The sequence below is a fragment of the Labeo rohita genome, chromosome 17, assembly GCF_022985175.1.
Source record: "Labeo rohita strain BAU-BD-2019 chromosome 17, IGBB_LRoh.1.0, whole genome shotgun sequence".
NCBI classification, from domain to species: Eukaryota; Metazoa; Chordata; class Actinopteri; order Cypriniformes; family Cyprinidae; genus Labeo; species Labeo rohita.
The window spans coordinates 15,919,089-15,943,115 of record NC_066885.1 but is presented as its reverse complement, the minus strand read 5'-3'; the positions used below and the strand labels follow the sequence as shown (position 1 = coordinate 15,943,115).

Genomic DNA, 24,027 nt, shown 5'->3' with positions numbered 1-24,027 from the left:
AATGATGTTAAAAACCACCAAGCATGAAAGCATGTTCTAGTACACCCCCAAAACATAATCAAAACTTTGTAAAAAAGCATAATAGGACCCTACTTATTTTGTCTTCTGGGAAACATGTAAGTATCTTCTGTAGCCTCTGAAGGGCAGTACTAAATGAAAAAAGATATTTAGGCAAAATAAGACAAATGCACACATCTTCATTCTGTTCAAATTCTTAATGCATCATTTTCCTTTTGGAGCATCAGTGAGCATTTGAACCTTCTGTAATAGTTGCATATGAGTCCCTCAGGTGTCCTCAGTGTGGAAAGATGGATCTCAAAATCATACAGTCATTGTTGGAAAGGGTTTAAATACACAAAAATGCTGAAAAACCCCCCAAAAAATTGTGGGACCTGAAGGATTTTTCTGAAGAACAGCGGGCAGTTTAACCGTTTAGGAAAAAACAAGGGAGTCATGAACAACTATCACTAAACAGCTGTTACTTTTTAACAGGGCCATTTTTATAAATTCAACTATTATTTTCTCTTGTGGACTAAATGTAAATATCTTTTATGTGAAATAACTTATTCAGGTCAGTACTAAATAAAAAAAATAACATACATTTTGTCTGATCCCTCTTATTTTGGTAAAATAATCTACATTCTGTAAACTTTTGACTTCAACTGTATATTCATCAAATTTGAAAACAGAGTCATTCATGTCGCAATGTTCAAATTTACTAAGAGACTCCAAAAGCATTATGCAAGCGTAACAACAAAGGTATTTCCCACCTATATTGTCAGCTGGGTATTGTCAAGCTACAGAAAAACATAACAGTTGCCAGAAATAAACTGATTATGGGTCTCAGTAACGTCCTTATGTCATTTAAACTGTGTATGGCCATCAGTCATTTTACACATTAATTAACTGGGATTGTTCTTCCGCCTCCCTTTTTCTTCTTAGTAAATAAGATTGACTCACATGTCGAAGCACTAAAGAATATGCTATTTGCAGTCACCAATGACAAATTTATTCCATGCACAAAAGTAATCAATAAAAAGGGGCCTACAGAGATACAATGAATAGTAAGTCGACCTGCTCTATCTAAAATACATTAGTTTACTAATATGGAGTCATGTGAGAGTACATCATTTTAAACATTTTTAAAATGACTATTAATGTCTTAAACCTTAAAATTACTGTGTACCTTTAAAAGTAATAAAATCAACTGTAGACAGGAATAAAAAGTGCATCCAATTAAGGCTAAATCAAAAATCACTGCCTCTGTCTTGCAAGTTACAACCAGTGCTATTGGCCAAACAGATTTTAATGCTGACCGCTATACTCAAGAGGCATTAATCTGCTATCGACACTTAAAACATGTCCTATCAGGCTTCTCTCTTTGTGAACAACAAACGCCATTCGGATGGTGGCCCCTGTGTGACATTTGTGACAGTGGTACCGCCGCACTGATTGCATTGGGGATCCCAGAACTGTTCTGATCCAGTCCCAAGACTTCATCTCTATAGCTCTGAAAATTACACCAGCAGAAAACCCTTGAGGGGCAAGTAAACATTTGGAGCAGGTGGTAAATACGTGCTTGTGCAGGCAATTTGGGGGTCACATTCAAAACAAATCAAATGCATAATACAATATAATATGTGATCCTGGACCACAAAACCACAAATAAGGGTCAATTTTTTAAAATTAAGATTTATACATCAACTGAAAGCTGAATAAATAAGCTTTCCAGTTTGTTAAAATCGGACAATATTTGGCTGAGAGACAACTATTTGAAAATCTAGAATTTAAGGGAGCAAAAAAAAGGAAAACAAATGGAGAAAATCGCCTTTAAAGTTGTCCAAATGAATTTCTTAGAAATGCATATTGCTAGTTTTAATATATTTACAGTAGAACAGTTACAAAATATCTTGATGGAACATGATCTTTACTTAATATCCTAATGATTTTTGGCATAAAACAATAATATAATTTTAATCCAAACAATGTATTGCTATTGCTGCAAATATACCCGTGCTACTTACGTCTGGTTTTGTGGTCCAGGGTCATATATAATCATTTTAAAATATTTACAAAATATTTAGAAAGATTTACATCAAATTTCGACTAAAAAAATTATAATTTTTTAATAGATATTTATTAAAATTACATTTAATTTCATTAATCTACAGGCACATAATACTGGTGTCACGTCTTATATAAATCCACCCAAAAGTCATTTTTATTCTTGCTCTATAAAACTGCAATCTCTTAAATGTTCCAGCAGTGAGTGTTTCAGAAGGATCCTTGAAGCTGCATGTCTCTTAGGACCGAGATAGCATCAACTTTCTCTCTACAACACGTCACCTTCAGTTGGCCTCAAAAACAAACCTCAATCCACTCATGCAGGCATGTCAAGCAGCAGTGGAGGGGCTGAGAGATCGATGTCTGAGATGCATCTGTAATCTTCATCTCACCGTGTGGGACAGATATGTCTCAGCAGAGTACAGAGCCGGATAGATTCAATTACAGGAGCAGCGCTGAGGAAAAACAGCTGTCTGACTCGTATGGCCCAAATCTGGTTAAATACCATTAGACGGCACAACTGGAAAGGTCAGTGATAGCATCAGAGAACGTCTCCAATCTTGGATGTATTAGACAGTGAAAAATGCATCACGAGAAGAAAATGTTTCTCCCTATTTCTTTTGAGATTTATGCACTGCTTTGTATAAAATCTGAAAAAAGGCATGAAAAATGAGCTGATTTTTCGGTGCCGAGAGCCTTGTGGGCAGCACGCCGACATACAGCGCCGTTGCACTTCGGGTGTCCCTAGTTCGAATCCTGGCCCAATCCCGTCCCCTTCTCTCTCTCTCTCACTTCACTTCCTGTCAGCATATGATCTGTCCTATCACAATAGGACAGATCATACGCCAAAAAAGTTATCATCAGTAATGTTTAAAGGAGAAGTCCACTTCCGGAACAACAATTCACAAATAATTTACTCACCCTTTGTCATCCAAGATGTTCATGTCTTTCTGTCTTCAGTTGTGAAGAAATTATGTTTTTTGAGGAAAGCATTTTTAGGATTTTTCTCCATATAATGGACTTCATTGGTGCCCCGATTTTGAACTTCCAAATTGTAGTTTAAATGCAGCTTCAAAGGGCTCTAAATAATCACAGCCAAGGAAGAAGGGTCTTATTTAGTGAAACGATCTGTCATTTTTTTTTCGGAAAATAAAAATTTGTATACTTTTTAAGCACAAAAGCTCATGTAGCACAGGTTCTGGGATGCGCGTTCATGTACTATTAAGGTCATGTCGAATATAGGCGGAACCACAGACCCAGTGTTTACAAAACGAACGCGCAAAGACTAAGAAAGTGCAAGTAAGTCAAAGGCTGTTTACAAACAAAAAGGTACAACGATGTCGGACGATTTTGAAGTTGTAGAAGAATGTTTTTCGCCATTCTCTACCTTTTTGAGATGGAGTACGCAGACGATGAACTTAGACGTGATTCGTAGTAGTGAAAAGAAGTTTGGATCATTTTACCGACTCGGACCTTTGAGTCTCGTTCAGCAAAATGAACAAATCTTTTTTTCGAGCCATTTCGTTCATTTTAGCAAAATCAGCATCATGTGACAGCCCCATAAGATGAACGAACGGCTCGAAAAACTCAAAATGAACGAATCGTTCAAAAACGACCCGTGGACTTGCATCCCGGAGCCTGTGCTACACAAGCTTTTGTGCTTAAAAAGTATACATTAAAAAAAAGACAGATCGTTTCGCTAGATAAGACCCTTTTTCCTCAGCTGGAATCATTTAGAGCCCTTTGAAGCTGCATTTAAACTGCATTTTGGAAGTTCAAATTTGGGGCTCCAATGAAGTCCATTATATGCAGAAAAATCCTGAAATTCTTCTTTACGACTGAAGACAGAAAGACATGAACATCTTGGATGACAAGGGGGTGAGTAAAATATTTGTAAATTGTTGTTCTGGAAGTGGACTTTTCCTTTAAAGATGTATTAATGTTAAAATTCTGGCCAAAACCAACATGTTTTAAACGATGACCAATAAATGGCTGATATTAAATTTCTACAATACTTTGTAAAAATAAATTAAAAATGAACAGAGGTTCCTTGCCACTGTGGCCTTTGTCTTGTTAGTTTCAAAGACACTTCATATTCAGCAATATTATAGACTAGACTGCACTGACACTATCGAATGAGAACAAAACTTGACCTGAATTGAACCGAATAATGACACTATTGTCTTCTGCTTAATAGCTGAAGCAAATTTGAATCAACACTGAACTGACACAAGCTGAATAACACTACTTTGTTCAGCAGAGCTGCTTATAGCTGAATTGAACTTGTTTGATAATGAATGAACTTTACACAGTTATTAAACTGAACTGAACTGAACCAGCACTGAACTGACTGGAGCTGAATAATGACACTATTGTCTTGCCACAGCTGCTTTACAGCAGAATTTTAGATTTACCTCTTATTTAAAGTTTGCATCATTGATTCTGTGACTTTTCCTGCATTTAAACTGTTCAAGTTCAAACTCGGGGAACCATATCAGTCCATCATATGGAGAAAAATCCTGAAATGTTTTCCTCAAAAAACATAATTTCTTTACGACTGAAGAAAGAAAGACATGAACATCTTGGATGACAAGGGGGTGAGTACATTATCTGTAAATTGTTGTTCTGGAAGTGGACTTCTCCTTTAATTGGCTGAGGATTTCATTTCCAATATTAACCGAAAACAAAATCTCTAGCATAACTGATATGCTACAGATATATCAAGAATCACTAGTTGCAGTGATTTAATACAATGCTTTGCTAAGAGCGCAGACTCTGATCTCAGAGTGAAAGGGTTTCGTGAGGGCATCCCTAATAACACAACTGACAATCCCTTGGCGTATGAGCTACATGTGGGTGGCCTTCAGCCATTATCAGTTTCCATGGCAATGGAGTACCGGTGGGCAAAAATCTAAAAAATCAGATCTCAAGGAAATAGAGATAGCTTGAAGTGAGTGAAAGAAAAGTACGGTTGATGTCACATGCACATGCCACTGGCATCCTAGACTGCTGTAGGAACTTTGCCACCATGAGTACAACTAGCAGAAGCATGTACTTACTCATTTTTTACTTCAACTTATCACAGGATTTCAGCAAGTTGTCTATTGTTCTTGCTTTTGAGACCAAGCTTAGCTCTTGCTTGTGGCAACAAAGTCTTGTTTAATATAAATATGCCCTGATGCTTGAAAATTATGTAAAGCCAGGTAATCAAATTGTATCTTGATATTGCAGACAAATACCGTTTTGTGTGTAAGGTCAGTGAACAGGCCGTGGGTGGTCAGATGTGACTAGAGACTACTGGGTCATTCTGTGTCAACTCAACCAGGGGTTTTGTTTTTGATTTTGCTAACATTTTTCTGGTGAAAGAAATGGAGAAGAAAGCCAAAATATTAAATGTCATGGATGTATATTTACTGAGTAATTCACTATTTTGTAAAAGGGGGTCAAAATGACAGTTTTCACCTGAGATTCAAAGCCAAATTACAGGGGTGTAAAAATTACTTCAGAAAGATCGCAGTTTCATTATGTTATATTTTCCAGAGATTGGTAATTCTATTAGTAAAATCTGTTGACTTTAGCCATCTTTGTTGCATTACATGTCAATGGTGACCATTCAAAAATGGGGAAAAAACACTTTTCAAGTTTTCCTCCAAAGTCTGCATATCTGTAACTTAAGAAGTTTTAAAGGTATCTTAATGCCCTTTTACATGTTGGGTCTTAACAAACTTTCCTATTAGGAAAGTTCATTAGTATCAATATCATTTTAGATTGTAATTCTTAATTAACTTTTCTTTTGGAATCTTCATTTTCAAGGCCCTGTATCATTCAGTCGCAGAGATATGGGGATCTCAATGCAGCTCTATGTTGGGTTTTAACAAACTTTCCATTTAGCATCTTCATTTTTAGGGCTTTATATGATTTAGCTCCAGAGATATTGGAATTTCAATATGGCTCCAGGAGTGAAATTGTACATTTTTTTCAGTGGTCAAAAACCAAATGTGGGTCACTTGGCATACAGATACTTCTTTGTGAAGAGGAATGTTTGAAAAACAAATAATGTTGAAGATAGAAATGTATCTAATTTCTTTCTGTCAAAACAACTGATTTCATACCTGTCTGAGTGCCATAAATATTCTTTTTCCAAAGTTTGCGTGCCTGTAACTTAAGAAGTATTAAAGATATTTGAATATGATTTTAGATTCTAGTTCTTAATAAACTTTTATTTTGGAATCTTCATTTTCAAGGCCCTATAATCATTAAGTCCCGGAGATATGGGGAGCCCAAATGCAGCTCCATATTCAGATTGTTGAGTATTACCCAATTACCAAATGTTGGTCATTTTGTATACAGCTGATACTACTTTTATTTAAAGAACAATATTTGAAGAATAAAGTTGAAGCTAGAATTGAAGCAGCCTGATTACATCCATTGCATTTAACATTTTGGCTTTTATTGCTATACATTTTTCTCTTTTTTAGACAAAATATTGCCAAAATCCAAAATTTGAGCTAGGGAAGTTTCTGAAATTTGGTTGATTTGACACGGAATGACCTTATTGCAAGTGACATAATATCTGCACTTCATTAAATAAATATTTCAAAATGCCCAAATAACATATTGCTAATCCAAATATATTTAATAATATAAAATAAACATATTTTAGATTAATTTTATCTGCTTGAATTTTAATAATATTTGGGCAATATATATACCTTTTGGCATTTGAAGGTTTAAACATTGGTTTGGTACATAATAAGCACCACAAATGTTCAATAATGTAGCCTGATAATATTATGCAAATTTCAGCATCTGATAACATTGTGCTGCTATTTAGTTTAGTTCTGCAGTGTAGATGTGTAATGTGAATCATGTAAGCAATGGTATGGATCAAAGCTAAACATTTAGCAAGCCAGTCTTATTAGGAACATAAATGCAAATGTATTGTCAATTCAAATAAATTTGAATAAAGTGTAGTGAATAAAGGAGTAAAAAATGTGGTCAAAACAGGGGTCAGAGCAGTTGAATTACATAAAGCTAAGGGAGATTTTCAGTGACATTTTACAGAGGTGACTTTGCTTCTACCCAGATACGCTCTGCTCCTTTAATGATCTGTGAATGTGAATGATCAGGATTCACATCCATATTCTAGAGATACTCCTATCTTTTCATTTTCATTCTCTTACGCAATGCATGGAAACAGTGACTCTAAACTGCAGGAAATGAATGTAAGTTGAACACAAGGTGAACCTAGAACATTACAATATGATATACTTTGTGCTTGCGCATTGCACAATATTAAAATTGATATTCAAACCCGTAACTCTGTCTCTCTCTGACCTTACCCACTCAAACTGTGACATTCATGCATCTACACAAATTTGTTTGCAAATCCTTTCAAAACAGAAAAACACATAAGCAAACACTTTCCCGTCACATATCATTTTGATGACAGAAACAGTATTTTCAGGCGCTTGTTATAAACCATGTTATGTTTCATAAACTTCTGATTTTCAGTACGTACTTTAATTATTCTAACAAATCTTTTACCTTCATTATTCATATTTTTGCTCATTGTCTGCTTGATTCTACATGCATCAGTAAGAAAGCTCAACAGGAATGCAGAGATTAAGAGATCTCCCAGAGACTACAGACAAAGCACTCTGCAGTTAAAAGCTGGTACAGAATATAAACTTCTTAAATAGATTAGTAAAAGTCAAGGATTGCTGTAAAAGCTGTAAAATGGCTCCATAAGACAAAGCTCAGCCTACAAACGTAAGGGTTTATGGTCAGACGTATTCCAGATCTTGATTTTAGTCCCTAGTCGGTCTTTGGCAGACATCCTGTCCATCTTCCGTCTAATCAATGTAAATGGATTTTTGAAATTAAAAATCTATGCTGCCCAATTCCGTGTGAGTTGATGTATCTCCCCACAGAGGGACTGTGCATTAGCGTGTAATGCCATTACAGATAGCTGTGGGGCAGGAGCAGACTGACGGGACCTGCTCAGATATCATGCGAGGACGGAGTGAGGACAGGACAGACACCAGACCACTCTCCGCCTCCCTATTACTGACTGCATGGTGGCTAACGAGAATGCCAGATTTGATCCTCATCACGGGGGATTCACCACGTTATGACAAGATTCTAATGTCCATTACTGTCCACTGAGGAAACTGGACATTTGACAGCCTATGTGGTTTAATTACATGAATCTTAATTTTTAACATCAAACAAGTAAGGGGTTGTTTGCATAGAATGTGTTTTTACATTCCACTACACTGCTTTTTCACTAGATGGATGTGTTTGACCACTGCAATTGTGTCTTTTGCAGCATCATTGTATGACACAGCATTCTAAAACCGCACTGCTAAAGTTAAAGGTTCAAGGGATAGTTCCCTCACAAATTTAAATTCTGTCATTAATTATTCACCCTCACATCATTAACTCGTAAGATCTTTATTTATCTTTAGATCACAAATTAAAATATTTTTGTTGAAACCCCTCGTTCGTAGAGCTGTCAAAGGATTAATCGCGATAAATTGCATACAAAATAAAGGTTTGAGTTGGCCTAATTTATGTGTGTACTGTGTGTAATTATTATGTATATATAAATACACACAAATTAATGTATTTATAATTTATAAAAATAATATATTTTTATAAATTATATAAAAATAATAAAAAATGGATATACTTGTAAATATTTTTATATATTTATATACACATGAATGTGTTTATATTTATATATACATAATAATTACACACAGTACACACACATATATTAGGCAAACTCAAACTTATTTTGAGTTTTTACTATGTTCAAGGCCGAGACAGGTATAGTAAGGACATCGTTAAAAGTCCATGTGACATGAGTGGTTCAATCGTAATGTTATGAGGCTACAAGAATACTTTTTGTGTGCAAAGAAAATAAAAATAGCAACTTTATTTAACAAGTTCTTTTCTTCTGATGTCACATGGACTATTTGAACAATGTCCTTACTACCTTTCCTTGAAAGGCCTGAAAGACATTCTGTGCAACCTTTCAGCTGTGTTGCTGTCTACCCAGGGTCAGAAAGCTCTCAGATTTCATCAAAAATTTCTTAATTTGTGTTCTGCAGATAAACAAAGGTCTTACATGTTTGGAACGACTTCAGAGTGAGTAATTAATGACAGAATTTTCACTTTTGGGTGAACTATCCCTTTAAAAAGAAATTGTGTCTTTAGACTTTGCTCTTCTTTACAATCCACTGTGCTTGATTCGACTGCAGATATGTTGTTCGATAAATAAAACAGTTCAATAAATAAAAAGTGAATATTTTAATATTTTAGAAAAATATTGCCTATTTTTCCCCACCAACTCAGCATGTCTTTGAGCAACATGCATCAGCTTTATAATGTTCCTGAATTAATCAGTATTTTTTATTTTTTTTTGGCTTTTTCAGCTTTAAATGACAGGACAGTAGAGCAGTGACAGGAAGTGAAGTAGGAGAGAGAACAGGGCAGGATTGGAAAAGGTCCACAAGGTGGGACTCAAACTCATAACGCCCAGAGCACAATGGCGCTATATATCAGCGCACTGCCCACAAGGCTACTGGCGCTGACATTAATCAGTTATTTTGAACAAATCTGTTGAGTCAATGATTCAATGACGTACTCATGAAAACTTTCACGTTTCCTTTCTGAATGAATATATCCAATGTGCTTTTGAACGTTCAATGACAGATTTAATGACTCGCTCATAAAGGCCTGTTTAGTTACATAACGAATCGGTTAAATCAATAAATCACAAAGACAGCCACTTGTCACCACCTACTGGTGTAACCTGCAAAAAGAGTCCCAACAAAAAAAGAGAAAAAAACCCAACGAATCTCACAAAAACAAGCTCAATCAAATTAGAAGACCAGAATTAGCTGTTGTACAAAAATATTTGATCACGTTTAACAGCTAATAGTAGTTTGACAGCATAAATATATGTGTTCGCTATACTCACAAGTTTGTTAAACTTTTTTTTTATTTGTTGTACTACCCTTCTGGGCCTTAAACGCGTCAGTTCCGTTGGTGTCTATACAGGGTCAGAAAACCCACGGATTTCATCAAAAATATGTCAATTTGTATTCCGAAGAGGAACGAAAACTATCCCTTTAAAAAAAGTGTCTCTAGACCTTGTGCTTCTTTAACAATCACACACAATGCCCTGCATCTTGCCTTTTTAACCCTTTAACTGTCACTGTCCCCTTTGTGGGACACCTAAGTTTACTTCACCATATTACAAATAAATCCTAATCTAATCATGAAAAACTACATATCGCTGGGAAGGTCTAAGACTTCTAAATAGATATTTTACCACCCTTTTGTGTTACAAACTATGTAGGAAAAGTAAAAGATTAATTTATGACAAGAGTGCACCTCAAAAATCTACATCATAACAGGAGTTCTGACCTTTGTCACAAAAAGACTTTCTTCGTTGCCGTTGCCTTTTTACATATCATGCAACAGAAATCTTAAGAAACTATATATCAACTGAAAACTTAAAATCTCAAAATTCATCCTTTGAAAACCATTTTAAAATCAGACATTGCATTACCATAGAAATTGTACATCAAAATCACATTACAAAATGTTTTCATTCATGAATTTGTTCAAGATAGGGAGTGACAGTTAAAGGGTTAAACGGAATTTGATTCAACTGCAGGGATGTTGCTATTAAACAACAGTTCCGTAAATAAAAAGTTAATATTTTATCATTTTAGATATTGCCTATTTTGACCCACCAACTCTTTAAGCAACAAGCGTCAGCTTTATAACATTACTGAATGAATCATTCATTTTAAACAAATCACTCACTCATGAAAACTGTCACGTTTCATTCCTGAATGAACATTGCCAATGTGTATTTGAATGATCAATGACTTATTCAATGACTCACTCATAAAGACTTTTTTCATTACTGAAAAATCAGTTAAATCAATGAATCATGAATAGTCACTTATCACTGTCTACTGGTGTAACCTGTACAAAGAGTCTGAAAAAATCCTAGTTATAACACAAATACACAAACAACTGGTGAATGTTTAGCCAAACAAATTAGAAGACCAGAATCAACTATTGCATAAAAATATTTGATCACACTTAACAGTTAATATTAGTTTGACAGCATAAATATATGTGTTTTCTATATACGCAGGTTTTTTTTGCTATATATGCAAGACAGAAAAATTCATATCAGGAAGAAGTTAGTGTCAAGCCTTGAGTGCCAACTTGTTTTCCTGCCAATAAATTCAATAAATGGCCCTGTGGTTCACACGCACAGAGAGTGTGAACCAGCTCTGGATCAGGGTCAGGATAAAAAGCTTGTTTACAGTGTAGACACTCGTCTCCCTTGGCAACACAGCGGGCAAGAATTCTGCCAGCACAACAAAAAAGCGAAGTGAGGAGACACTTAAAGAGCTCATAAATTAAAAAGATGAAAAATAAGACTCTATGGCTTTAATTGAGTTCTCTCTCTCTCACACACACACACACACATACCCACAGCAGCACACAAGCCCTCTTTCTGAGTAAATGATTCTACTTGCCTCTCAATATTCTAAAATCACTCAAGCAGAAGCGTCTGTGAAATCTAGTTGGACTCTTGTGAATCGATTTCAAACATGATGCTCACTGAAGTGAATAAACATTTTCCATACAGACATTAGCTGATGCTTCTCTCTCATACTGTGTTTGATCACTGTCATGTAACAAAGGAAAACGATTTCCATCAGAGAACATTAAATAACTTCTGTGTGGACCAGTAACGTGTTCATTTAAATATTTAATTCTCTTGTAGCAGGTTTAATTTCCTTTCTGATTGCTCTCCGTAGTTCATCAGGAAGCAATACTTAATGAAAGCATGATTTAATCGTGTACATTTAACAGTACTGCGCTTCTAATGTGACTGTAGTGCAAATAGGTCAAATAGGTCAAATTCAAGAAGGTTGTATACAAGAAAGTGGTCAGGAATGAGGGATGACATGGAGTCTGTCTTTCTAATTGGACTGCGGAGTGTGAAGTCAGAGGCTGTGTTTCATTTCGATTGACATGACTAAATAAATATGAAAAAGTCAGTGCTCTTATGAAAATGTTTTGACTACATAATGAGACTGAGGTGGTTTACAGTATCTTTGCTGCATAACAGGATAAACAAATGGCAAAGAGAAAATGAAGCTACAGTTTGACCCACATTAGGGTTGGATCAATAGAAAAACTTTGGCTTCAATACAATACCTTCTTTGCTATTGAAGCAAAATCAATACCTTAGAAAAAAATAAATAAACAGCCTGAGCCAGTGATGAAATGAACAATCAGGGCTGTCGATATCATAATAACATCAGTCTGACTCGATAATGAAATGTCAAGTTAACACGTTAGCATATTCAATTCATTTTTTAGAATAGAAAACAAAAAGTCTCTGGTTTTATCTGACAATATTTTGTTTAGAACAGAATCACATTTTCCACAAACATTTCTTGAGCATATATCAGCATATTAGAATGATTTCTAAAGGATCATGTGACATTACAGACTGGACAGACAGGACTAAATTAAATGGGCTGTCAGTTTAACGCGTCAACTTAATTAATTATTTATGAAAAATAACGCGATTAAAATTAACGCAGTTAACGCATGGCCCCGCCCCCAGACCTGTACGTCATCTTATATTTCATACAGTTGACTGTTGAAAAATATGATGCAGGGCAACAACTCCATAAATTCAGTTATGCCCTACAAATTCAAGATATTATTGCAAAAAAATGCCCCTGTATGTGCTAATTTTGTCCTGATCTATCATGAGCTTAAATGTAATTTTATACAACATTTCAGTAAATAAGAAGTTGATATAGTGTTATATTTTAAACATTATATTATGTGTTTTTGCTCAATTTTGCAGAGAACACATTACATTTGAAGCCATAGCAGAACTGTGCATCTCTGGGCAACAGAGCAATGTTTAGTTTCTGTACCCAAAAGCACTCATGGAAACAATTCTTCCTCATACCTTCTACTGAAAAAATATGGTCGGCATCTAATAAATTTTTACTCCCAAATAAGGTAAAGGAAATACATTTTAAGATATTGCACAGGTACTATCCTTGTAACACCTCTATTAACAAGTTTAGAAAAGATGTCTCACCTAAATGTTCATTTTGTAATTTAGAAAATGAAACTCTTACACACTTATTTCATAACTGTAAATACTCTGAAGATTTTTGGAAGCAGGTATCTAGGTTGGTTTTTGATATATTTTATAAATTAATTAAAATAGATGAATCTATGATCTTTTTTTGAATTGCAATACTGGATCAGAGGTAGCAGATAACACTTTAAAGGTGTTAATACTTCTTGGGAAGTTTCATATACATAAAACAAAAATAATGTCTATTACTCCCTCTTTTAATTTTTTTTGTAAAGACCTTAATATATTTTATGACTCATTGATTTCAGTTACTAGAAACAAGAAATGTATAAAAACGTCTCTAATATTAAAAAATGTTATTTGTAAAATTTAATGTTTTATCCTCCATGATGCATACTTGTTATATGTATCCCCCACTTTTGTTTATTTTTTGTTTGATGTTAAGTACCTCTGTATTTTTGTTTTTGAAATTAATAATAAAAAAAAAAATGTTTCGTTTCTGAATGAATCTGCCTTTTGAACGATCGTGAATGACTCATTAAGACATTTACCGCCACCTGCTGGCAGATTTAGTTTCTTATATACAGTATAACTTCATTAAGAAAATATAATAATAATAGGAATAATTATTTTATGTTCCATAGCTCACTTTAGGCCATTGCAGCCTTAATGTTTATGTAAATTTTATGCTGATTCAAATAAAATATTTTTTTCTAAAGCTACAGTTTTAATGTCTACTTGCTACTTTCTCATTTAACACAAAAATGGCTTTAAATAATCTTTTGTGGCTGTTTTCACAGTCAGATTTATTTTGCTTTTTATTTGATTTTTCGGTTATTTTGCAGTTAATCAGATTAATTAATCAACACATCATGTGACTAACAGTAATTACACATTTTAATAATATTTCACAACATTATTGTTTTGTGGCATTTTTGATCAAGCAAATGCAGCCTTGTAATCCTAAAAGACTTTTTCTAAACACATACAAAGAATCGAACCAACCGCTTTAGCGGTATAGTGCATGTAAAAAAAAGAAATCACCTGGATTATACATAATTTACAGATTAAAACAGTTATCAAATTTCGTAAATGCATAAAAACTAAAATATAGCAGACCATGTAACACTAAATGTTTATACTGCTATTGCTGACCGTGTGTGTCAGGTACCAAAAAAGCAAAGCTATACTACTGTAATTTTAAAGTACATTTACATTTTTAAAGTCACATTTTCTCATTGTCAGATTGCTCTTTTTGCCATCCTATCAGACTGTATGCAGCATTATGTCTATGTGTGTTTTCTGTGTTTCTGCAGTTATAGATTTCTTCCAGCTGTTTAACTCTGACCCACGCAGGCTGTATGCCCGCCACCAGCCTCCAAAACGTCTCTGCTGCCACTTGGATAAAGTGCAGGTTTTGATGACTGTTTGGATTCAAAGAGGTTGTGGCCTCCAGCTTGGCAAACTGTCATCCTGTATCTTGTTCCTTTCATGTTTTCAGAATAATTCTTCTTCACTATCATCTTTTTCTCTTCCCTTTCCTCTTTCTTGAGGCTGCAAATATTCACAATATATTTACGATGATTTTGCTAGTGATATATAAAACTATAATATTTTTTGTATATTTGTAACTGAAAAATATGAAATATATTTTCATATAATATAATATAATATGTTCTATATATTACAATTTTAATTTAAAAATGTTAAAAGTTTTAGCATAAATATACACTACCAGTCAAAAGTTTTCAAACAGTAAGATTTTTAATGTTTTATTTGTCATTTATTTGTCATTTTTAATGTGATTTATTTGATAAAAAAAAAACAACAGCAGTAATATTGTGAAATATTTTTGTTATTTAAAATAACTACATTCTATTTGAATATATTTTAAAATGTAATTTATTTCTGTGATCAAAGTTACATTTTCAGCATCATCACTCCAGTCTTTAGTGTCACATGATCCTTCAGAAATGATTCTAATATGCTGATTTGCTGTTCAGGAAACATGTATTATTATTATTATTATTATCAACATTTAAAACAGTTTAGTACATTTTTTCAGGAATCTTTGATGAATAGAAACTTCCAAAGATCAGCATTTATCTGAAATAAAAAGCGTTTAAAAAAATATCAAATGAAAGATCAAAAGTGATGATAAAGAATTTCTAAATAAATGCAGGCTTGAGAGAGCAGAAGAGACTTAAAAAAAACATTAAAAATCTTACAGTTCAAAAACTTTTGACTATGATGTTTGATTTTTTATGATTTTATTTATTTATTCATTCATTTGAGAATTTATTTATAAATTATTTGAGAAGTACATTCCACTGTACAATAGTAATGTATTTCTGGTACAAATTTGTCAAGTTAAACCAAACTTTTATTTGCTAAGTTTCTGTGTGTGCATATGATTATGACTGTGTGTTACTGTCCTCATATAGACAGACGGCAGATGCTGAAAAAGCCATGAGCACTGCACACGCTTGAGTACTGCATGTGCATTTAACAAAACCACACTATTCATTCACACGTATTCAAGACACATAGAAATCATAGGGCTCTGCTAACCTCAGCAGATAAATTTGTTTGTGACGATTTGCAGCAAAAAATATGTGCATGGTGAATAAATTAGTTGTTTTAAAGGTAATTTTACTCTTTGCAAAGCCAAAAACTCCAAAATCATCACTGATTCACATTTAAACAACATGCAAACCACAAAGTCTGAATAAGCAACCTCAGACCAAAAGGAAGCACAGAATATCAAACAACAGCGCACTGAGATAAAGTCTGAACAGGAAAGAAGGAAAAAGAAAAGGATGTAAAGAATGACAGCAGATTAGCGGCACTGCTGCTCAGTGTGTTTGTGAATCAGTCACGTTAGCAGAGCAGAACAAGCAGCGGGTGAAGCAGAGAGAGACGCAGCCTCGGTTCTGCTAAAGATAGCCAGCTGTGATGATGCAAGCAGCAAGGAATCACAACACAATGACCGCAAGCAGCTCGGGATCATGATGAATTTAAGCATTAAAAGCAGATGAGTGCATGTGCTTTCTGAACTCCCCACCGTGCCATTAGAGCACACAAACACAGTCTGGGTTAAGTGTTAACTACCACACACAGTTCTGGAGATGAGGAACACACTCACCTTCGGTCTCACCACACAATGTGCACTGTGACTCTACAGAATGAAAAAAAAAAAACAAGAAAGAGAGAACTTTGAGCAAACCTTTGCATACATAGCATATTGCGACTTGTGGATTATGTTGGATTATATGTGATGTTTTTATCAGTTGTTTGGACTCTCATTGTGACAGCACCCATTCACTACAGAGGATCCATTGGTGAGCAAGTGATGTAATGCTAAATTTATCCAAATCTGTTCTAAAGAAGAAACAAACTTATCTATAACTTGGATGACCTGAGGATGAGAACATTTTCAGCAAATTTTCACTTTTGGATGAACTAGGGTAAACTTTTATGTAAATTAATCAATAAATTAATAAAATACAAAAGGTATATTAAAGCCATAATTGCCACTCAACTTTTTCTTTGCTTTATGAAGGTCATGTTATGTCGTGAAACATTTTTACAACTTTTCCAATCTCTAAATGCATCATTAAAAAATCAGTTATTAAAACTATGATAATATAAACAGCAAAATTAACACTCTTAATCAAAAAAGTAGTGTTAGTGGATTGCCTGAGATATGAGACATGATGCGTGAAGAAAATAAACATGCATAGTTTAAGCACACATACTGTATTTCAGTGGACAAATTAAAATAAAATCATTGAGAGAGTAAAAAGTGTGTTTAATGAGATTTATGCTTATAGTTTAAATGATAAACACCCCATTATTCATACAGTAAATAAGCATAATTCCACTCAAGCATCTGTTTTGTTAGTCCCACCTGCATTGAGTCATCTCAGGATTTCTCTATCAAATTTCAAAGCATTTTTGTAAAACATTTTGTACTCCATAATTATTTCATCTGTGGCCTCAATATGCTAAAATCACAAACAGATACTTTTGAGTCCAATCTACTTTCTAAACATCTTTAAACACACAAGCTCACTCGCACATCTGCAGCCGAAATGCAAACAAACACACAAACTAAAGATACACTCCAGTATAAATGCATCCAAAAGAACATTACGGTCGTATCTTCAAAATATAAAACTGTGTTCAAGAAAACAACTCTATTCATCTGTAAAACATGGGCTCTTCACAAGACTACGCCGAAAATGAATTTGAACACTATACAAATTTTGTCATGTATCAATTCAGTTTTCATTTCAATGGCTATTAAACAGAACCGCTTTAATATAAAAAACCTTGCGGCGCTAAAGCCGTGATTTAAACAGTCGTTCTGCTGTGCTGAATGGATGATTCATTGAGTATCTGATTAGCATTCATTATATAGCACTGTCTATTTAAGTCATATTCCCATGCCGCTAATTAAGAAACGACTGACATTTGTTCATAATCATATTGAGGGATGTGAACAGGCAACACATTCAACAGATCAATCTTCCCATCAAGTGGCTTGTCTTTCTGGCAGACTCCAAATACGAAGCCTAAACTGCAAACATCATGTAGTATCATTCCAAACAGAAATACTTCAGCAAATGCAGCGAAAATCCTATTCTTTTCTGGGCCTTTATTGACATGTTTACTGGAGCTTTCAATTCCTGATACCTTTAACTCCCTCTCTCAAAGTAAACCAACAAAACCACAGACAGTGAAACAACATATTTACTCCTCCAAAGTTCACTTAGGACTTACCAGCAGCTAGAACTGAACAGAAAATTGAGCTGGACAGCAATATCCATATTCATCAAGGTTTTTACAGCAAACGCTAAATGGTCCAAGACCTCATCCCTGGCTAAGACACCAAAAGTTCATATTTAAATATCAGACTTGTGTCCCATTTGAGATTTAGAAGTCAAAAAGTCCTCAAAGAAACCTAGGCAGAACAATATGCACATAAATTTTGAATGCAACATTCACTGGGACCTTCTGGTATCAGCTGTATGCGACCGAGCAAATTTCATCTTGTGATTTTCCAAAATAAGAAGCGTAAACTGGCTCTGCTTAACCTGCGTGTGAAAAAAAGCATTTCAACTCATTCCACAACTAAGCATTCCATAATTAACACCAGTATTTGCATATTAGCCTTGTGTGCTCACACTCTCTGCTTTAGTTGGCGTAGTGTTAACAGTGGGAGTGTCAGTGGTGATAATTAGCTTTTCTGTTCTAGTCTTTTTTTCACAGGCACACAGAGGCTTTTCTTCGGCTCTGTGAGGAGACGGGGTGTTAATACCCGATTATAATCGTTATAGGACGATTCTACATACTATTTTTGTGAACATCGGTTCCCGTTTGATGAGGTCATGAGAAACAAATTGATTAACACGAGCAGAATCATGTACTGAGATAAACAAGTCAGCCTATAGTTAATGGAGGTCAGTTCAAAGATGATCAGCGCAGATACAATATATCGACAAGCTCCCTGGCCTGTGTAAACACACAGAAACGCACATACGCGTGTTACTCTATTTAGATTACTATTGATTTCAGTTTCTGCACTCCAAAATAATCCCTCTTGTGCTTGGCTAACTGCTCCTGCAGGAGCTGACAAAGCACTTCTGTACTTTCAGATAGTATCAGACTTTATGAAGACTGTTAGCACTCAGTCTATCATAAGCGCTCTGCTTGTAAGAGCTTTCTCAGTCCCCAAGAGTAAAAAAGATAACAACATACCAAGCCTAAGGAATATACGGCAGCCGTGCTAACATTCAGACCAAACAGCAAGTTTTAATATTAAACAATTGAGAATCTTACTTTTTGTACAAAATATTGTCAGTTACTTTGTTAGGTTGTGCTCTGCTAAAAAAAAAGCTCCAAACAAAGCCACACCTAATTTAAAGGAGACATCGGATGCAAAATTCACTTTTACGTGGTGTTTGTATATAAATGTGTCTTAGCAGTGTGTGGACACATCCATCCTACAATGATACAAATCCATTCACTCCTTTTATTTAATCCTAAAAAAACGAACAATTCTCAATTATCAAGCTGTTTTGATTTTCTGAATAGTATGATGTCATATTGCTCAAGCCCCGCCCACGACCGCTGATGGACTGTTCTGCATTACTTCCACCCTCAGCCAGTTGTACTCTGTCCACCATTTTCTTCACTCTTTTGACTAAAAAAGTGTTGTAGTTTGATGTAACAGTGAACATAAGAGTCTTAATTTTCTCCCGACATCAGAGCCACTGAGGACGCAGCGAATCAGTTTTGTTTTTGATAGCTATACGCCACTGAATACACAAAAGCAGAAGAGAGGGGTGGGGTCAGCAGTAGCTCATTATCATTTAAAGAAACATGCACTGAAACAGGTTGCTGTGAACAGAGCTGTTTTGACAAGGTAAAAAGGGGGGTGTTGTACACAACCAGGAGGAAATTGTATAACCAAAGTATGTTGCAGACATTTCGTTAGGACCCTAAAAAATTATATTAACTTGTGGAAAATGGGCATCCGATGTGCTCTTTAACAGGTGTGAACTACAGGCATTAGTGGTTTTTGTTGACTAAGTTAAGAGAATTAGTATTTTTGAACAAATCTATTGTAGGTGAACAATTCAATGATTCATTCACATGTTCATAAACCCGTCACTGTTCCCGAATGAATCATTGTTTTAATAAATCATTTAATCGAATTCAATGACTCATTCTTGTTTCCTGAATGAGGCCATGACCACACTAATATGTTTTTGTTTATAAACGTTTTGGCCTTCCATCCACACTGAGACAGTGTTTTTAAGCAACGAAAACATCTTTTTGAAAACACTAGGCCTATTAGTTGTAATACTAGGCCTATTAGTTGTCACTTGTCGCCACCTACTGGTGTAACAATGTAACCTATGCTAGTTTAAAGGAGACCTGTTATGCCTCTTTATACAATAATACAAGATGTAATTCATACGATGCAATATAAGCCTCAGGTGTCCCCAGAATGTGTCTGTAACATTTCAGCTCAAAATACCCCACAGATAATTCATTATATCATTTTGAAAATGCCCATTTTAAGTAAAAGCGGAAACACATTGCTTTCGTGCATGTCTCTTTAAATGCAAATGAGCTGCTGCTCCCGCCCCCTTTTCCAGAATAGGACTGTGCCTTTACAGCTTGTACCTCAGATACTCTGCTAAAAAACATCTGTTTGGTTTTGATAATCGTGTCTATCATGCTAAATTCATGCATTTACAGCCATATTGGTACAAACTTTTGAAATATGGTTTTCTGAGCACACACATCCGAAGCACACGGGCAGAAAGCGTCTGTCACGCGGCACGTGAGTACTAAATTAAGTTCTCTTTCATGTCTTATTGCACTTAAACTGTCAACTAAACACAAGTTTATGTTAAAAACTCAAATGATTTACAAAAACAGTCAGTTATGTCTGTGAAGGTAAACAGCTGGGAAAGAAATCGCACCATTGATATGTCCTCCTTTAATGTCTTTCATTACACGCCACACTCACATGATGAATTCATTTTTATCTCAAACCATTCAGCCCTGTCTAGAGTTATTTTGTGGTTATGATCAGCTGACTGTGCATTATCACTTACTGTGAAGTTTTAATTTTGAAGTACACCTGCATTTCTGCTATAGCTGCAGATCCAGAAGCTCAACCATCTCATATTTATCTCTGAGTATTTCCTCTGAGGCAAAATGCTTTAGATCAGCATGAAGCCCCAATGTTTAGGATCCCAGAGGTGCCATTACCTGCTAGTCTGCAAGACTGAATCATTCAAGACACTTGACAATACAGGTCGATTTCAGAAGAGCCATGTGTTCAATAAGGCCCGGCTCAGTACAGGACTATCTTTAGAAAGATCGAAAGAACAGTTTTGATAAAGCTGTATGCTAATTGACATAACAAGGGACATTCTGTCATATAATTACACCACTAGAGCAGCAGACTGAGGACTTTACCAGTTTCTTCAAGAGGGTGAAGCTGGAAAATCTGAGCATCTGTTTTTAGCCCTTTAACATTTTTTTATTTTAACAGAGCTTATCTTTTTTTCCCAAGCAAAGCTAGCTTAGTCTCTTTTATTGTTACTAAGCTGCTCTTAGCAGATTAACAGCTGAACATTATGAATCTACTAATAAGAAAAGAAATAATGATCTAAAACTCTGGGATTTTTTGTGCATTCAAATGACACTTTATTACAGATTTTTTACGGCTGAAAATGCTGTAAACAGATTGTTTGACATCACAAACTGTTTCAGAGATGGATTTGGTAACACTTTATTTTAAGGTGTCTTTGCTACATGTACTTATTATTATAATAACAACTAATTATGCATAATTATATGCAAGTAACCTTAAGCCAAACCTTAATCCTAACCCTAACCATATAGTAATAACATGTAGTTAATTAATATAATTAATTAATATATTATATTAATATATTAATATAATTAATACTTAGTACTTAAATGTATCATTACACTGTAACAAATAAATTAGACATGTTAAGAAAAATCAAAGTAAAAATCAGTTGAATCTGTTTAGTGCAAGTTGTAATTTAGAGCACAAATATTATGTAATTTTGTGTTGTATTTTTTAAGATATTTATGGGAAATGCTAGCTATAAAAACGCATTAACAAGACAAAGGAATCAGCTATTTCATTCTTAAACATTTCATTACCATCACAAAATGCTGTTAAACTCAATACATAATGAGATGTTTCAATTTCAGCATACAGTTGAGGTCAAAAGTTTACATACACCTTGCAGAAACAGCAAAATGTTGAGGAATAATACAAAATGCATGATATTTTTTATTTAGTACTGACCTGAATAAGATATTTCACATAAAAAGATGTTTGCATATAGTCCACAAGAGAATTTATAAGAATTACCCTGTTCAAGAGTTTACATACGCTTCATTCTTAATACTGTTGTTACCTGAATTATCCACAGCTGTGTTTATTTTATTTTTTTTTTTTTTTTGTTTATTGATAATTATTCATGTTTGTCCTAAACAGTTAAACTGTTCTTCAGAAAAATCCTTCAGGTCCTACAAATTCTTTGGTTTTTCAGCATTTTTGTGTATTTGAACCCTTTCCAACAATGACTGTATGATCTTGAGATCCATCTTTTCACACTGAGGACAACTGAGGGACTCATATGCAACTATTACAGAAGGTTCAAATGCTCACTGATGCTCCAGAAGAAAACACAATGCATTAAGTCAGGGTAAATTTAACTTATTTTGTCTTCTGGGAAACATGTTCATATCTTCTGTAGCTTCTGAAAGGCAGTGCTAAATGAAAAAAAAATCTGATATTTAGCCAAAATAAGAAAAATGTACACATCTTCATTCTGTTCAAAAGTTTACATCCTGGCACTTAATGCATCGTTTTTTCCTTCTGGAGCATCAGTAAGCATTTGAACCTTCCGTATTAGTTGCATATGAGTCCCTCAGTTGTCTTCAGTGTGAAAAGATGGATATCAAAATCATACATTCATTGTATTTTATAATTATTTAGAAACCAATATTAAAACAACTGACTGTCGGCCAATGTGCTGTACATAATAATTTATTTAGAAAGCCCATAAGGTGAAACGTTCCCAAATTTGACAAAACACCCAAATATCCAGCATTATGTTTATATGAAAGCCCTTGGGGAGCAGTTCTGTTCTTTGCCTATGACGAACTCTATCTGTTTATTCCCTCTTAATACAGTCTCACCCAATCAGAGCGCTAAGAAAGGTGGGCGAGCAAGAGCCACATCTCTTACATTAGAGCAGAGTCCTTGACTGGACTGTTCTTTTTTCTATTATATTTTTGCTTTAAAACATAGTGCGAAAAGTACAGAACAAACTCATTTTCTCACAGAAGACAGAACTACTAAAGAAGTTCTAAAATAGAGAAGTGTTAGCGTGTGTGTATTTTGAAAGTGTGAGGGAAGGGTGTTAGACTGTTGATTATTTTGTTCTTTTATATTTTTTTCCACGCTCTCAGAGGCACAGAACAGACTTGTCATAAATTACCTAACATCCAGCATCTTAAAATAAACTTGGAAAAAACACATAACACACGAAAGAGCACACAGAGACCTGAACACGGAGCAAGTTGCTCTGCATATGACCTTTTTAGCGTACTCTGAAGGTAAACAGTCATCAAATGTTGTTATCTGCCATAGGGTATATGCATTTGGGTATGTTTCAGGATTTGAATTAGTTTAAAAGCTTCCAGTATTTACCCCAATCTCCATTTAATCTCAGTTGAAGGGTATCCAGCTACTGAAGTAAATGTGGTTTAGATGACACTAAAGAACCTCTACATTTACTTTAGAAGCTATTCTGTAATGGAACCTCTGCTCCATTAAATCTCATCAAAGCCTGAAAAGCAAAATATTAGAAATAGCACTTACAAAAAGGTACTGAGATAGTACCAATTATATATATGTATAATAATATATATAATCTTTAATGCAACAGGAGTAGACCAAAATCAAAAGCTTTAATCAACACTTTGATCAACTGTATCAGCTGTAATTGTAATCTCATATATTTATTGATTGACCGTGCGTTGTGTGGTGAGTAAATGGATGAAGTGCAGCTGTAGTCGTGAGGAATGCTGGGAGGTTGGAGGACTGATGAAATTCTTCACGGACGAACACCCTCATGTATTATAAGAGAATCTTTCATGAAGCGTTTGTTCTGCGGCCTCTCCTTTCCACGAGCCTTAATGATGTTCTCTGGCTGCAC

General features: G+C 34.7%; 1 protein-coding gene across 8 annotated transcripts in view; it reads right to left on the bottom strand.

Moving 5' to 3' along the window:
- The window catches only part of dlgap2a (discs, large (Drosophila) homolog-associated protein 2a), a 166,235-nt gene that overhangs the window by 68,982 nt on the left and 73,226 nt on the right, over positions 1–24,027 (bottom strand). For 6 of the 8 annotated variants that reach the window (XM_051132807.1, XM_051132800.1, XM_051132799.1 and 3 more), the window contains one exon: positions 16,383–16,415. The exons of the other annotated variants lie outside the window; for them this stretch is intronic. In XM_051132807.1, coding sequence (XP_050988764.1) covers positions 16,383–16,415 — 33 coding nt within the window. The remainder of the gene's footprint in view (positions 1–16,382; positions 16,416–24,027) is intronic. 8 annotated transcript variants of the gene reach the window in all.